General features: G+C 48.8%; 1 protein-coding gene across 1 annotated transcript in view; it reads left to right on the forward strand.

Moving 5' to 3' along the window:
• tcf12 (transcription factor 12) overlaps positions 1-18,240 on the forward strand; it is a 45,423-nt gene that overhangs the window by 1,926 nt on the left and 25,257 nt on the right. Inside the window, exons 4-8 of the mRNA XM_056607841.1 lie at positions 2,035-2,105; positions 4,635-4,737; positions 15,008-15,069; positions 15,826-15,937; positions 16,545-16,597. Coding sequence (XP_056463816.1) covers positions 2,035-2,105; positions 4,635-4,737; positions 15,008-15,069; positions 15,826-15,937; positions 16,545-16,597 — 401 coding nt within the window. The remainder of the gene's footprint in view (positions 1-2,034; positions 2,106-4,634; positions 4,738-15,007; positions 15,070-15,825; positions 15,938-16,544; positions 16,598-18,240) is intronic.

Below are 18,240 nucleotides of genomic sequence, written 5' to 3' on the forward strand. Positions count from 1 at the left end.
TGTTAGCATACATTCCTTAGGCTCAACTATTAGTCTTATTCAAACTAAACTGGTAACGTGGCAATAGTGCTACATTAAGTACTACGTTCCTCATTATGAATACGTTTATACAAATGTTAATTTGGTTCAAAATATGACTCGAGCAATGTATGTACAAAGACTATGAATCAGTATTGATCCATTCTTTAAAAGCCGTGTTTTATGGACAGCTCGTGAACTCAGGGTGATCACTACCTACCATATTCATTTATGGTTGTTTCATTGTTTCGTGTTGGACACCCAAAGACATGTCTGTCAATCATAGGCTCTTACCTTACTGCTTAATACGATAAAACCAGAAATTGGAACAGAAACCTTTTCATTAATTTCATTATTCATAGATCTACAAATTAAATGGAGGATGTTGAATCCAATGGGGATGAAGAGTCTTTGAAGCTGTTCTTGTGTTGAAGTTCCAGGTCGAATATAAAACTCGATTCTACCTCTGCAGTGGAAGTGCTGTGCACACATTACATCATTCAAGTTTCATAAAGTGTTTACCAGAGACCACAGACGCGTGTCATTAAGGGGCAGGTACGAGTTGACCTGCTCAGGAGGCCTTTAGAGAGGCTGATAACCTTGGGAGTCGATCCCCCAACCTTAAAGCTGGCATTCAGACTGCTCTCCAGGATTTGACTCTCATTGACCGACAACAGACTAAGCACTTTGTTGGCAAGAGAAATTAAATGAAACTGGATTACAGAGCGAAGGAGGTCTGTTCCACATTTACTTCTGGAAGGACATATCTCTTATTTTGCATAGTCTTATTCTGTAAACCTTTAAAGTTCTCCTGTTTAATTGTAGTAATTGTTGTGCCTCAACGTCTAGCTTATCAGAAAGATAAAGCTATATGCTACTTGTCTCTCACCCTTTCATGGGCCTGTTGATTTTTGCTCCATGGGTTTGAGTTTGTCCGGGTTTCTCTGTTCACATACATAATTCATAATGTTGACTCTATAATTGTGTATAAAGTAGTTGCTACGTCAATAAAAAATATACTTTTGTTTTTTACATGACATACTTTACATACTCTTCATTGTCAAACTTTATTAAAACATTTTCATGCAACTCCAATTCTTATTTATTGATCTTTTTAATTCAGGGCAGAACCCAGTGAATTACAGTACATCGAAATTGGCATGTTTATGTTAAAGATTATAGTGCCTAAACATGAATGTGTTTCCTTAAGACTTTCAAAGAATATTTAACTTTAGTCGTCTAGCAAATGTTCCTAACAAAAGTTCTCGTGATAGGAAGATACTGGACTTTAAACAAGTGTGTGAGGCAAGCTGCTGGAGCTCATTCCCTTTGATTAATGATGAAATCTGAAATTTCTACTCCTATAACCTAGCCATAGCCATTAGCCAACAGCAAATGTGTTCACATTTTGATATGCCCTTATTTTTATCATACAATTTGTGAAAGAGGATGCCTTTATTGCCTTCAACATATTCTATATGAACAGATTGTGTAAATATATATATATAATCTATACACAATATTTTTATTGGGTATATATTGTTTTTATTCTTTTGCGTTCAGAGTGGGACTGGTCTTGGAGAGTCTCTGTAAAGATGGGAGCAACCATCTTTTAGAGAGAACACCTTCAACAGGTTCCTTTTGACACTGCCAGTCTGTGTGCAGCAGTGTTGTTAGCATTAGTTGTTGTTTGTTAGTGGACAAAACTCACAAATAGACGAGCATTAACCCGTTATCCTCTGAAAGCTGCTGCTTCTGCCAGCTAGCTCGCAGCTCTTTGGAATCCTTGTTAAACTAATCCCTGATGATGTCGGCTGAGCGTTAAAACTGCCCGAAAAAATCTTTGAAGCGCTCCCACCTTTGAGGAATATTTGGCAGGAAGGGAAATACACGTTAGTTTATTAACTATAGTTGTACAGTCACTGGGGCTTCTCTTTCTGTGGCGGTAAGTTCCAGTTGGACCGGTCCTCCTGTGTGACTGAGGGGTGGACTGACCGGTGCTCTCTCCTGGGACAGGTATGGACGAGGGGAGCAGCCCCACCTGGACCCCCAGGGGCCCGGCCAGCCCTGAGAACCAGCCCCCCAGGGTGAGACTGCCTGTGGAGGCACACCACAACGCATCGCAACACTACACAACGCATCGCAACACAACGCAACGCAACACATCGCAACGCAACGCAACGCCACACTGCACAACGCAACGCCACACACCACAACGCATCGCAACACTACACACCGCAACACAACGCATCGCAACACTGCACAACACAACACAACGCAACGCAATGCAACACATCGCAACGCAATGCAACACATCGCAACGCAACACATCGCAACACAACACTACACAACGCAACGCAAAGCAACACAACACTACACAACGCAACGCAAAGCAACACAACACTACACAAAGCAACGCAAAGCAACACATCGCAACACAACACTGCACAACGCAACGCAAAGCAACACATCGCAACGCAACACTACACAACGCAACCTGCTCCTCGTACCAGGGCTTGCCTGTTACAGGTACACCTGTTTATTTCGTTCCATGGTTTGCTTTATAAATACAATTGTATTATTGATATAGTTAATTCATGATGTAATAGATTATATATATATATATATATATATATATATATATATATATAGAAAGAATAATATTTAGCAATGTCCATTTTATATTTATAAATGACTCCTATCATCTAAATAGAATTCTAAAGGGCGATCAATGTGCATGTTTTTTAGGAATGCTAAGCCCTCAGTGTCTCGCTCGCTGTCTGCGCTGCCGTTCATTGGACGGGCTCCTCGGGTGTGAATGTGTCGCTGCCGACTGGCCGGGTGTAAACATCTCCTTCACGGCGTGTGTGTGTCTGTGCTCCGTTCTGCCTCGTATGAATTTCATTTCATGTCAGTCTCCTGTCACTTTCCATCACGGCTGCAGAGCGTCAGAGAGCCAGTGAGCTGCGTTACCTTGTTTGTGTCTCATGCCCTTCCCCTGTGCACGGCTACAGGCTACGGCAGCACAGGCCGCCCCCACTCTGAGTTGGAGTCGGGGACACTTGAGATGTCTTCGCTCGGGGTCCAGACACCAGTGTGTTGGTGACATTGCCAGCGAGAAGACAGCTGTTTCCACCGGAATGTAATAAGACAAGGAAATGTGCACGCTGGCCCTTATGCACGCTGGCCCTCATGCACGCTCGCCCTCGTGCACGCCCATTTTTCAGAGCTACGGACTTGATTGATATACGCAATTATGTTACACCTGTACGTTTACGCAGGTTGTTTGATCGGAGGCAAATCGGGTCCCAATAATTCTCCAGAGATATCTCTAATCTGTCTCTAGAGATTAGAGATATCTCTAAACTCTAGAGAGAGAGGCGACCGACCGTGGGGTTTGGGGGGGGGGGGGGGGGGGGGGGGTCTAAGGGGGTCCACCTCACAGGGGGAGGGAGGGGACTCCTCGGGGCTGGTTTAAGCGGGGGGGGGGGCTGCGAGGGTGTGATGAACACCCCCCCCCCCCCCCCCTGTGACCTTGGCTCGCTGCCAGCCGCTGCACCCTGGACAGCTGTGGCTGCAGGCCAGCGGGCTGACACACACACACACACACACACACACACACACACACACACACACACACACACACACACACACACACACACACACACACATCATAACCACATCGTGTTCCCTGAGGCCCCCCCCCCCCTCCTGGGAACAGGCCAACGGTTAAAGAGCTGACAATGTTGTGGGCGGGGCCAGCCACTCCCCGCCTGCATGCACACGCCCCCTAGCCCCCACGCCCCCGCGCCCCCGCCCCCCGCGCCGCGTCACACGGGCTGACGGCTGGCTTCCTCCACACATCCGGCTCCTCGCCTCTGGCGTCCCGTACACAGGGCCCTGGACTGGTGTGTGTGTGTGTGTGTGTGTGTGTGTGTATCCGGTCAGTATGTGTGTGTGTGTGTGTGTGTGTGTGTGTGTGTGTGAGTGTGTGTGTGACAGTTTGTGTGTGCAAATTTGAAAGAAATGGACAGACACAGGAATAGAGAGAGACTGACCCTGAATGTGTCAATGCCATGGTGTGATTAGTAAAGTGTGCGTGTGCGTGAGTGTGCGTGCGTGTGCGTGTGTGTTTGTGGGACGGATCAGACTACAATAGGGGATTTTCAATCTAATATATTTGATTGATGTCTTCGATTCAGTAGTCGGTGCCTGAGTCTTAAGCTGCTTGCACCCCGCTGGGCGGTAACCGCTCTGATCACCGCCGGGAGGCTGCCGACAAAAGTTTCAACACGGGTAAAGCTGAGCGGGGGGGCAAAATCTGTGCGCGTTCACGTGGGCGGCAACCGCTTCCTGGTCAGACAGCCGGGGTTGTAACGGCCTCCCCTCGGCCGCCCTCATCGAGATGAACGGAGGCGGCGTCGCGGCCCGGCGGTGTGAAAGCAGCTCGAGTGTTGTTCCAGTCCGGGCTTCACAGCCACAGACTGATGTTCCTGTAGGACTTCTGCTATGTATAATATGTTGTCTATTGATGTTTTTTCTAGCCAATTAGGCTGTTGTGTCACTCCATTAGCGGGCACCTGACCACCGCGCTAACACTCTGATCCGCCCCCTAGGGCTTCACCGGGGGTTCTCATTACGGCGATCAGCTGAGTGACAGTCGAATAGCGCCCCTCCAAGGAACCCACGCGACACCTTTCAGGACCTCGAGCAGAACGGGTAAGGAGACCATTCCTGTCACCTCACACCCCCCCCCCCCTGACGCCCGTAGCCGTGGAAATACGTTTAAAAATACACCTGCTCATCACGGCCCTCGCACACGATGCATCTGGAGGGAGATGAGACTGCCGGTACTCCATCAACCTCCGCCTCTGTCCTCCTCTCATAACACCGTCCTTTATGCCCCTCCTCTGTCCTCCTCTCATAACACCGTCCTTTATGCACCTCCTCTCTCCTCCTCTCATAACACCGTCCTTTATGCACCTCCTCTGTCCTCCTCTCATAACACCGTCCTTTATGCACCTCCTCTCTCCTCCTCTCATAACACCGTCCTTTATGCACCTCCTCTCCCCTCCTCTCATAACACCGTCCTTTATGCACCTCCTCTCCCCTCCTCTCATAACACCGTCCTTTATGCACCTCCTCTGTCCTCCTCTCATAACACCGTCCTTTGTGCACCGCCTCTGTCCTCCTCTCATAACACCGTCCTTTATGCACCTCCTCTCCCCTCCTCTCATAACACCGTCCTTTATGCACCTCCTCTCCCCTCCTCTCATAACACCGTCCTTTATGCACCTCCTCTCCCCTCCTCGCACGCGCTCAGTGGAATTCAATCGAAACCTGAAGGACAGAAAGTCTTCCAGGTGTCACTAATGTTGTAAGCACCTTCGTTAAGCAAACGATTACTAAGGCCCAATCCCATTTCTACCCCTTACCCCTCCCCCTTGTTTTGAAGGGGGAACAAGGGGGAGGGGTAGGGGTAAGGGGAAGGGGTAAGGGGTAGAAATGGGATTGGGCCTAAGTGTTTTCCTTAGTGTTTTCCTTAGTGTTTTCCTTAGTTTTCCAATGTAATGTTACATTTGATCATCTTGACCCGTCCATTAGATCTGTGTGTATTTATCTCACAGTTTAAATGTGTTAATATCACATCATTGATGTGCTGTTGCTTTGAGCTTGTCTCTTGATGTTCTACGGTGGCCATTTGAGGTCACGGCTTTCATCCTGAGCGGATGAGACACAACGTGTGATTTGTTTTTATGCGTTTGATTTCTGCGTTTCATGCTGCATATGCGGGAAACGTGTTCTGTTGGTCTGTGTTTTATCAGTCAGTGCTTGTTGTCCTGCTTTGTGATTCCTCAAATAGATGGTTGGGTTTGACCTCAGAATTGCTTGCTTGTGGGTGAGGGTCATGGCATAAGGGCTAATGGTGTCCTCTCAGTGGGGGGCGTCGACGGCAGGCAGACTGGAACCACTGGTCCTGCTGGTCCTGCTGGTCCTGCTGGTCCTGCTGGTCCTGCTGGTCCCACTTCATCAGGCTAGCCTCTGCGTTGGGGACTGACCGGTGTCTGCAGGAGGATCTATTCTAATAGCGTTCTATGAGGCCGTGTCACCCCTCTGACTCCCGCTCCCTCCCTCCCTCCCTCCCTCCCTCCCTCCCTCCCTCCCTCCCTCCCTCCCTCCCTCTCCCTCCCTCTGACTCTCCCTCCCTCTGACTCTCCCTCCCTCTGACCCTCCCCCCTCTGACTCCCTCTCCCTCCCTCTGACTCTCCCCCCTCTGACTCTCCCCCCTCTGACTCTCCCTCCCTCTGACTCTCCCTCCCTCTGACCCTCCCCCCTCTGACTCCCTCTCCCTCCCTCTGACTCTCCCCCCTCTGACTCTCCCCCCTCTGACTCTCCCTCCCTCTGACCCTCCCCCCTCTGACTCCCTCTCCCTCCCTCTGACTCTCCCCCCTCTGACTCTCCCTCCCTCTGACTCTCCCTCCCTCCCTCTGACTCTCCCCCCTCTGACTCTCCCTCTGACTCTCCCCCCTCTGACTCTCCCTCTGTCTCTCCCCCCTCTGACTCTCCCTCCCTCCCTCTGTCTCTCCCCCCTCTGACTCTCCCTCCCTCTGACTCTCCCTCCCTCCCTCTCCCTCCCTCTGTCTCTCCCCCCTCTGACTCTCCCTCTGTCTCTCCCCCCTCTGACTCTCCCTCTGACTCTCCCCCCCTCTGACTCTCCCCCCCTCTGACTCTCCCCCCTCTGACTCTCTCTCCCTCCCTCTGTCTCTCCCCCTCTGACTCTCCCTCTGTCTCTCCCCCCTCTGACTCTCCCCCTGTCTCTCCCCCCTCTGACTCTCCCTCCCTCTGACTCTCCCTCCCTCCCTCTGACTCTCCTCCCCCCCTCTGACTCTCCCCCCTCTGAATCTCCCCCCTCTGACTCTCCCTCTGACTCTCCCCCCTCTGACTCCCCGCCCTCTGACTTTACCTCCCTCCCTCCCTCCCTCCCTCCCTCTCCCCCCTCTGACTCCCCCTCTGACTCTCCCTCTGACTCTCCCCCCTCTGACTCCCCCTCTGACTCCCCCTCTGACCCCCCCTCTGACTCCCCCTCTGACTCTGTTGGTCAGAGCGGGAGCGACTGAGGACTGCTCTGCCTTCAGTCTGTCCGTCTCCAGCCTCCACACTCTGGTTTTATAGATCCATGTTTCGGTATGATTCACAGCTTTGATCTCAGTCCTGTCCCGCAGTCAGGGTTGGTTCTCATTGGTTTATCCCTCAAAACAGAGTAGATTTAGTCTATCAATAAATAGTCGCCTTTTAACAGCAGGTGATTCATTGCCATGCTAAAATAAAATGCTCTGAAATGTCAGAAAGATGCATTTCCAATTCGATTAAGCATACGATTCAGCAATAAAGATGTATCAGAACGAAGGGAGGTTTTCCTTTCTTTGTGTTTGAAGTTCTTTCATTACTTTGCAGACGTGTTCCCGATGTCCTGATCAGCTAACGGAGAGCTCGCTGATACTGAGGTCATAGTTTGTAGTCGTGGCGTTTATGGAAATCAAGTGAATGTTCTGAAGAATACAGCTTCTGTCCGAATGGCTTCAAGGACATATGATAAGATAAGCACTGCGGGCTTTGTTACAACGATCTCAGTTCACAGCCGATAGTGTTATCCTAGTATTTCCCATATCTGTAATATGTTAGTCTGTTCAAACGGAGCATCTCCACGATGCACTTCTAGTCCTCTGCACCAGAAAATAATCCATATTGGCTCCGGCCTATTTGTTTCCCGTTTCCCCCCCAAGCCTGACTATGGATTACAGTGCCCCCCTCCCATGGGGTCCCTGGCGTGTTTTAAGTAGTGCGGTTGCGCCGTGCTAATGCCCAGTCCCCCGGGACCCCCCCCCCCCCGACCGGGCGGGGGGTGGGGGGGGGGGGGGGGGCAGGTGCTGCTCAGGTGTGAGCGAGGGTCTCCCTGCAGGGCGGTTCACAGGTGCTGCCGAAGCTGCTCCCACTTTATTCATCCACATCCTCCCAGACACACACACACACACACACACACACACACACACACACACACACACACACACACACACACACACACACACACACACACACACACACACACACACACACACACAGACACACACACACACACACACACAGACACACACACACACACACACACAGACACACACAGACACACACACACACAGACAGACAGACAGACAGACAGACAGACAGACAGACAGACAGACAGACAGACAGAAACACACGCACACTCTCAGACACACACACGCACACTCAGACACACACACACACACACACACACACAGACACACAGACACACAGACAGACACACACACACACACACACACAGACACACAGACACACACAGACACACATACACACACACACACACACACACACACACACACACACACACACACACAGACACACACACACAGACACTCGTACGTGAAGACATACCACCGCACACAAGTGCCTTGGCCGCTGTCCCCAGATGACAGCAGGATGCGGTATCAGCTGACTTATGTTGATCAATCGTTAGCGGGGGGTCACCTGATCATTGGTTTCATAAACGGTGGTGGTCTGTAAGTCAGGAGGAGGCGTGGCGGCAGCCTGACAGAGTGGGGCGTGGTCTCGTGGACGGCGCCGGTCATTATGCGGAGCTGCAGGGTGCGCTTATCGGCCACTGTGCTCATGGGAGCGTGAAGTCGAGCTGAATGGCTACAAATCCCTTTTCTCCACCCCTCTCACCATCACGGCTCCCCATTCCTGGGGCTCCACACCTCCGTTATTGCTACTGCCTTAAGCAGACTCCCAGTATGCTACTGGTGAGGGGGGGGGGGGGGGTCTTTAAGAAGCAGAAGAGAGCAGGGGATTGGCTAAGGTGCGGTGACATCACAAAGAGACTTATTTTTAATGGAGGAGTTTGAGTGACCATCTGGTCGGCCTTTGAGCCAAGAAGTCCAAAGAAGTACTCTTGGCTCCTGGAAGCAACTGAAGTGAGACATTCATTTGAATATGTTAGAATTTCAGACCGTGGAGACCCTCATTAGCCTCAACACGGAACCACGGTGACCGCTTTAGTTGATTGATTGCATGATTCTTTGTTGCTGATGAAGTATCAAGTTAATAGCCTGGCTCGTTAACTGCATAATCGCCTGAAGAGGACATCATAGCACACATTTATAGTAGATTGATCGGTTTTCTACGTTCAGATTACTTTTAAAAGCCTATTTTTGCATGTCAGATTTATTCTTTAATTATGTATTTGCGTTTTAGTTGGCTGATCTATCCATTCAAGAACATTGAATAACATACATTTGTTTAATTTGACTGCATTTTATTATCAAGCAGTTCATGCAAGGACTTCCGTCTTGAATTGATTAAGCTTGTTTAATGTATGCTGTCTCTTGTTACGTCTGTTTACTGCTGTTGGTTGCCCTTCTGAAACCAGCAGCTGGACTGGGACCAGCTCCTCTGAACCCTCGCGGAGGACAAATTCTGGATGAACCCACAGATGACTGAGTGATGCAGGGAAACTGATTTCATCCATTCATTCACTGAAAAGATACGGACGTAGTGTCGGTGCGTCACCGCTGGTTTACACACGGTGTCGGTGAGGTCACCGCTGGTCTACACAGGGTGTCGGTGCGTCACCGCTGGTTTACACACGGTGTCGGTGCGTCACCGCTGGTTTACACACGTGTCGGTGTCATCACCGCTGGTTTACACACGTGTCGGTGTCATCACCGCTGGTTTACACACGTGTCGGTGACGTCACCGCTGGTTTACACACGGCCGTTTGAGGGTGTAGATTTGCCTTCCACAGCCCCTCACCATTGCACCATCGCCAGTCCCAGTACAATGATCCCAGTACAGTGGTCCCGGTACAGCAGTCCCAGTAGTCCCAGTAAAGATGTCCCAGTAGAGTGGTCCCAGTACAGTGGTCAGTGGTGCCAGTACTCCCAGGACAGCGCTCCACTCTACATGGCGAGGGGGGGGGGGGGGGGGATGCTACGTTTGTGATTATGAAGTCGTCAGCCATGAACCAGTGAGTCTGGAGACGGTGGTCCCTCTCAGGTCCTCGGGGGCCCATTGATTGGTGGCCGTGTGTGTGTGCCTGATGGACTGTGAAATGGAGTGTTTGCGGGCGGCTGTGTCCCACCGGCGTCCCCTCGGTGATGGATTGGACCGGTCATGGGACTGCTCCCATCTGCTCGGCAGTAATGCAGTAATGCTTTCCTCTGGACGTGTGAACGGCGACAGTGGAAGAAGAGTTAGGCAAAGAAAGGTCAGGGCCGAGTTACAAGACGTTCCCGCCTCGTCCACTTCCCCCTTCAACCCCGGAGGAATGTTGACCACGGCCTGATCCCCGGTTCACCACGAGGTCAGAAATGAACCGTACAAGGAGACATTTACATCTACATTTAGGGCATTTAGCAGACCCTTTTATCCAAAGCGACTTACAATAAGCAAACAACAATATATATCTCTGTCGGTACAGTAAGTGCCAAGCACTAACTATCGCTAGGTTGACCCATTCCCCGTACACAACAAAGATAGCATTTCAGCCATCCTAGTCTAATCTCCCCTGTTTGGTTCACCTCAGACCGGTCCCTCTCTCTCGTCTCTTTCTCCTGTCTAATGACTGCTCCATCGTGGGGAATTAGTTGACGCCTTCATCACTGCCTAATGTACCGGCCGGGGGAAACAAAGGATGAGATCAAAATGCAAATAGGAGCTCATTACCATTTGTGTTTAGAGTGAATAATGGTCCGTGCTGACGCGGCGGTAACCAGTGTTCAGGTTCCGAGGGTGGAGTGTGGAAGAGGCGTGCTTCCAGGCTGGGTCATTGTGTGTCCACCTGTCTCTCTGAGCCCGCCGGGTCCGTCTGTCCGTCCCATGTTGGCAGGGGTTTCCCTGCACAGTTAGTTTGGCGCGTTGTCCGCGGTCCATGAGGACCACCCCTGATCCGACGCCCCCCACGCCCCCGGCTCAGTCTTTATACACCTGGCGGACGCATCAAAGGGCTTCACAAGCACAAAGAGCCCACACACTTGAGGGAAGCATCTTAAGGAGTAGTGGTTTGGAGCCAAGGAATAGAGTGAGTGGGAGTGTATCTCTCTGCTAGACAGCAACATTGTGTTGACGACACACGTCAACAGTTTACTTCTAAAGAAACCTGTCGTTTTTGGAAGCTTAACAAATGACTCATATTTACGCTACATGCACGGAGATAATTTCTGTTTTTTAATGAAGTTAATAAACCACGTGACCACATTTGTAGCCATGCACACAGGCTCAAACCTAGCAGACGTCTATGGTCTTTCGCCTTCATCCATATTCTCTAGTTCTCCATCGCCAGCTTGTTGACCACTAATTGGCTCTTTTTGTGGCGCTGGCTCTGACTGATTCCCTGGAGACACTTGGGTCACTACCCTTCACATTTGTACCACCATAGAACCACCACACATAGCTGAGACATCACTATCAATTCAAGACATGCATGGCATCTATATGGCATATACATATGCCATACACAGGCCATACAGTATATATTTGGCTGGAGAAACAGACTGAAACGATTGTCACAGACAATTTTGTTTAGTGCAGCCTTCAGTTCATCAGGACACCTTCAGAAGGTTCACTGCGCTGCACCAGACTAAGGCGGCCTTTGGCAACAACAAGAAAAGCTTTACAGCTCAAAGAATAGTGACCTGCTCATCCCCCAGGGAGTATCCCTCCCCAGGGGGTACCGCCTCCTCCGATGGGCCTTTGAGCGTTTGGACCCGAGGATTGTGGGATTGGTTCGGTGTAGGGATGGGCATTTGAAGAAATTTCCTTGATCGAGCATCGCTAGAGTTATCGATCAATTATCGATTAATCATTAACTTTTTTCTAGGCTATATTGAAATTCCCGTTGGTAGAAAATGCAGCATGTTTTTATCAATGAAATCTTTATTCCAACAATAATGTATGGCCCAACATTAATACAATACAGTTAACTTGAAGACCTACAACTGTTTAACAGTTTTAAAATAATAAATACAGGCATTATAGTTTATAGGCCTATGCGGCGCTCGTAAAGTCCGAACAATGCACCTACAGGCGCTCTTACAGGTTTGGAAACTATTCAACAAGACTAAATCTGTAGCCTATTCCAATTACAATAAGTAGCCAACTTATCGGACAACAATAATCAAACAAAGGCAGTTGGCTAAAAGTGGGCATTAAACGGTATAACTGTTTTGAAAAAACGGGGGAAAAAAGGCCGACATATAATGCCTATAGGCTGCAGCCGGCGCGCGGAAAAGGCTCGCAACAAAAAGAAGAGCCACCCATTTACAAACAATTGCATGAACTAGTCTATCTAAAAGCAATACCTTATTGAACATATATAAGGCTGAACTTGTTGCTAAAATATCACAGTTTTGGCAAAATGTAACGACTCCAAGAGGCACCAAGCCGAAAGAAAAGCGGAGCGAGAGACAACACATTAAGAAAAAAAAAAAGAGCGACTCACATACGGTGGTGACTGTCCCTACTGTCCATAGCATAACTCCAGCCTACATATTTTTATTTAGGAATATAAGCATGTTAACATGCTCGCGGGTCAGACGCGAACGCAGCCTTGTAACTGTCAGTCCAGCAGCAGAAAACACCCGCTCTGACGGGACCGAAGTTGCGGGGATGCAGAGGTATTGTCGCGCTAACTTTGACAGGAACCTTCTTCCATTCACTTTCCACCAGTCGGCAGGGTGGTATTTCTCCCACATAGTGATATTCAATTAAATGCTTCAAGACTCACAGTATGCAACACAACGTCCTTTTGATCGATAACAATATAAATTGATCGGCGCATTTCTTAACGATCGATTATCGAGCATCGATTAATTATGCCCATCCCTAGTTCGGTGGTCTTCAGGCTCCCTGGGTCGTGGGAGACTCGTGGATCAGCTGAGCCTCCCAGGTTTGAGCAGCGTGTGAAAGGGTGAATTCCCGAGCACCACTCTGCCGTGGTGGGATGTGAATCAACAGGTGACACAGTGAGTGGGAGGAAACATGCTGATGATTCATGTTGACTCAGTCTCGATCAGACCTTTCAGTTATGAGGTCCTGTGAGAAGATACGATTTACGCTGAACCGACCTACGGTAATTACATTTAGCTAGGATGATGTGCGTAACATTTCAACCAAATGGTGCAAACGCTGACTGCAATATATAAATAAATGTGTACGCTTGCCATTGCGCCACCTGTTGGCCAATGACAGCATGGTTTCATGTAATGTTACATTCTAATGTGCAATTCAAATGATAAGGAGTTATGGCTGATTTGGTTAAGGACCACCTCCTCAAACAAATAAGTGTTTTAGAGGTTAGTATACTAAATCCTAAATGGTGAAGAAATCTGTTCAGCCGGAAATGGCTGCAGTTTATATCCAGTTTGTCTTGAACCACGACATTCAAGGAATTTTGACAAACTGACACGGTTCAGCATTAGCTGAAGCGCCAACTTGCTAAATATAGCGCCACTTTCTGCATTTCACAGTGCATATATTTGCATGTGCAAAGTTACATTGCTCTAGCCATCAATTCCCAACTCTCGGGATGTTGAGACAACGATGCATGAGTAGAACCATCACAAACCAGCAGGACAACGTAAGGTTACTTCGTTTCAGAACCCCCAAATAAAATGAATCAGTAAATCCATCTCTGGAATATATCATGCATACTAATCTGGAATTGTATCAGTAGATAATTGTTAGGAACCGCCCAATACTGTTCCCTGTTTTCATGAGTTCCGGGGCGGATTGTTGCATCAAAGTTCTTGTCGATGGAACACAGAACGGCCTCTCCCCTGACGGAGTCTCCTGAGACTCCGGGAACAGATGCAGCCGCCTCCTCTCCTACAGGACTGCACGGATAAGCACTTGTGAATTCTGTGAGACGAGGCCGGGTTCACCCGTGCACGTGGAAGCGACGCTCAGATCAGTCATTGTGCGACAAAATTTCCAGACTGTGCAGGTTTTTAACTCCCTAAAAATATTTACCTTTTCCCGAGAGTAAACAGAATTTAGTTGCAATGCTTGTGTCTGCGCCTCTAATGTTTTGAAGTGTGACAAAACATAATGTACGACGTTGGGAAAGTTGTTCATCATGGTGTGAGCACAGCTCTCATCTCTGGTGTTTGTTTGTTTTCCAGAGGGGTAAACTGCTGAGTGGGGATATTGTTGAGGATGATTCATGGGCTTTATTTGTCAGAGTTTTTTCATGTTTTCCCGGGTTTCTTTCGCTGCCTGAATGCCTCTTTGTGAACAAGTCCACACACGACATGTGATGGATGACCTGCACACGGATCTCTCTATTAGTGGGGAGGATTTATTCTGTTACATATCGATGTAGTCTACTGTGTATTACTGCAAATGAGTACCGTTCCTCTTGCTCTCTCCACTCCTAGCGGAACATGTTGTTTTCTAGGTGTTTTTTTTAACCGTTTTTTTTGCTGGGTGTTTCTGTTCACCTCTGGTAGCATTGCCCTTATTTCATACAGCTACACCTCAGCGATAACTTGTTTAGCTTAGTATCGTTAATAAGGTTATAGAATATCTATTTTATGAGAAACAAAACACACCTATCGAGGAAAATTAATGTTTATCAAATAAGAAAACAGCATTTTAACAGCAACCTAGTATAGGCCCTGTTTACACGAGAGAGATATCTAGGCTCTACAACCGGTTTGGAATTGATATCATTTCTGTATTCAGAACCTGCTCTTTTTCCACGATGGCAGCGCGCGCTCATCACCGTCTCCTCGCCGTGCGCCCAGGGTGGGCGTCCCACTTACAGGGCCTCGGATTGTCACAAATGATGCAACAGAACAGAGATTCATAACGCTCGTGTAAACAAGGCCATAGCTATTGATCTGTGATGATCCCTGATATCTCTGTGACCTTATGTCCTTTGTTTATGTGTCTGCAGGTAAAGCAGACAGGGCCGTAGGTCAGGGCTACGGAAGACAGCCCGTTGGGTCCGGCTGTCAGGTGAGTGGGGGAGATTCAGCGACACACCTGAGCCGCTCCGTCAACACCGTACTGCACGAGTCCCTCATGACATCAATCGTTAGTCTCCTGATCTATGCAGAGCTCACACAGCAACACATGCCCACACTAAATAAAGGAAAGACGGGTAGAAACAGCAAAGAAAGCAACCCAAAGAGTGGGGAGTAGGAAGAGCCCGGTTTGGTGAATCAAGTCTTCTCATTGTTTGGCAGATCCATGTAGCGTATGGGTTAGGGGGATTCCTAAATACCCATGACTCGTTATACCGTTTACATCATCTCATCTTATTCACAGGTGATACTCAAACTTTAATTCTCTTGTATTTGAATCGTACTGCACATTCGTAAATGTAAGTCTGACCAGACTGATAGTAGAACGTAACCCCCCAGTGTAACCTGCTACAGTAGACTGCAGTGGGGCAGCGGTATTAAAAAGATACCTGATGAACACACTGTACATAAATATTACATTCATTATGTAACCCCAGTAAAATAATTGTTTCTGTCCGTGGTGCATTGTTATGAACAGAATATACTACAGAACACATGGAAACATTTATTTACCCTCTCATTAAATTATCACCAGTCTGAAGGCATTAAATTCAGAAAATAAATAAATAATAAGAACATTATAAAATGTAATAATTCTTACTAGCAGTTTTATACATGATTTTGCATGATTTTCAAATTAATTCAAATATTGTACAAAAGTCTCTGTCTTTGTGTTTTCTTCTCTTAGTCAAGCCTGCGATCCAGTGTTGGAACGCGTCCTACGGGCGTGAAGTCGCCGGCTCCATTCCCCTCATTCACAGCCGCCAATCAGAGACGGCGCTCGCTTCCAGAGCCTATCGGTAATGACCTCTTCACGATCAACATACTAACTCACTAACTAACTAACTCACTAACTCACTAACTGAGTGTCTTCTAAAGCGAACCGGTTATGGTCTTTGATGTTCAAGTATACCCTGTAATTCTGCTGTTATCCCAGATTGACCTTCTGAGGTTGTAGTAATTGAATCATAAGCAGGTTGTTTTATCGTAGTATCAGTAAGAACAGATGAGCCCTTCTAATGTGTGACCGCATGGTGTTACACAAAAGAGTGGCTTCATTAACAATGGTCTCAGAGCTCATCTCAGTGACGAAGGCTTGCATCAATGTGTGCATAATGTTTTTGAAAAGGAGGCAAAATATATCCTATTACTTCACATTTTTAAAACCTCTTTTCTTATATATCTATCTTACTCAGTCATCCTCTAACACTCAGTGTCTAACAGGGAGTGTACCCTGACACACTGATTTATATTGCTTTATTTGTTCTAATATATACAGTTAAATACACCGCCTCTGTTGGTGTCCTTCATGTGTCTCATTGTATCCAGTTACATGAAGTTGTGTGTTTGTTGTTCTACTCCCTCTATTCTATCGCTGTGTGACCAGAGCTGCTTTTATCTCCACAGAGCCGCTGCAGACAAAGAAGGTTCGCAAGGTCCCGCCCGGTCTGCCTTCATCTGTGAGTGGACGATCATCTGCTTCTCATATCAATAGATTCCTCCGTCGTGTTGCTCACGCAGCACAGACACACAAACACACGACACACAAACACACTGACGCTGACGCACCCTGACTCCCTGTCCCACACTCGACCTGGTCCGTGTTGGGTTTGGGGTTTGGGTTTGCACGCTGGCTTCAACGTCCGACCCTATCGGAGTACGCAGCTCCTAGTGTGTTTGTTCAGTTAACCATTCGGCCAGCTCTATATATTTACATACAATATAGATTTAGTGTGAGCATGTGTGCGTGATTGTGTTAAACGCTGCGCGTGTTTCAAACAGTCAGTTGTGTGTGTGACTGTGTTAAACACTGAGTGTGTTTGATACAGTCAGTTGTGTGCTTGTTTGTGTTAAACACTGTGTGTGTTTAATTCAGTCAGTTGTGTGCTTGTTTGTGTTAAACACTGTGTGTGTGTGTTTGATGCAGTAAGTTGTGTGCTTGTTTGTATTAAACACTGTGTGTTTGATACAGTCAGTTGTTTGCTTGTTTGTGTTAAACACTGTGTGTGTTTGATACAGTCAGTTGTGTGCTTGTTTGTGTTAAACACTGTGTGTGTTTGATACAGTCAGTTGTGTGTGTGATTGTGTTAAACACTGTGTGTGTTTGATACAGTCAGTTGTGTGTGTGATTGTGTTTAACGCTGTGTGTGTTTGATACTGTCAGTCGGGTGCTTGTTTGTGTTAAACACTGTGTTTAATGAAGTCAGTTGTGTGCGTGTGCCATACGTGTGTGTGTGTGTGTACATTGAGGTGATGGATCTCCCGCCCTGTCACTGCCCCCCCCCCCCCGCTGGGCCTCTCTAGGGAGGCGGGGGCTCAGAGCTGTCACAGTGGATCCCCTCTCCTGCTCGTTTGATGTTTAATTAGTCATTATGCTGCCCAACAGGGCGCAGACAGAGATTAATAGCAGAGTGTCTCCACGTCTACTGGGCCGGTCCCTGCGGAGCGGGAGGCATCAGGATGCAGAGGAGCGGGGGGCTCAGCTTGCACCCGCTTGGACCTCGATGGGGGGGGGGGGGGGGGTCTCGGGTTAATATACATAAATCACGACGTCAGATGGTCATTGTTGGATCTGCAACGGTTGTTTGTGTAAGCTCTTGCCTTCAGAATGGCGAGCGGTTCTCCTTCTGGTCCCCGTAATAAGGAGCAACACCTGAGTGGTTCTCTGTGGGACGGAGCCAGCGCCGTGGTTCTGGCGAGCGGCGGGAGCTCCGCCCACAGGCGGCAGACCGGAGGACATGGAGGTCCGTGGCGCGGGCCTCTGGGTCAGTGGGTCTCCTCCGACGCGTCCGTCTGCACGACTGTCTGTCGGCTCTGGGGAGGCAGAAAGGGTGTCGCTGCTTCCCCTCACATCAGGGATTATAGGAGGGGGGAGGGGGGTGGGGGGGGGGGGGGTGAGGAGGGGGGGAGGGATGGATGGGGAGGGGGGGGGATGGATGGGGAGGGAGGAGGGATGGATAAGGAGGAGGAGGGATGGATGAGGAGGGGGGGAGGGATGGATGAGGGGGGAGGAGGGATGGATGCGGAGGGGGGGAGGGATGGATGCAGGGGGGGAGGGATGGATGAGGAGGGGGGAGGGGTGGATGAGGGGGGGGGGGATGGA

This window comes from Gadus chalcogrammus, chromosome 14, assembly GCF_026213295.1.
Source record: "Gadus chalcogrammus isolate NIFS_2021 chromosome 14, NIFS_Gcha_1.0, whole genome shotgun sequence".
In the NCBI taxonomy this organism is placed as follows: Eukaryota; Metazoa; Chordata; class Actinopteri; order Gadiformes; family Gadidae; genus Gadus; species Gadus chalcogrammus.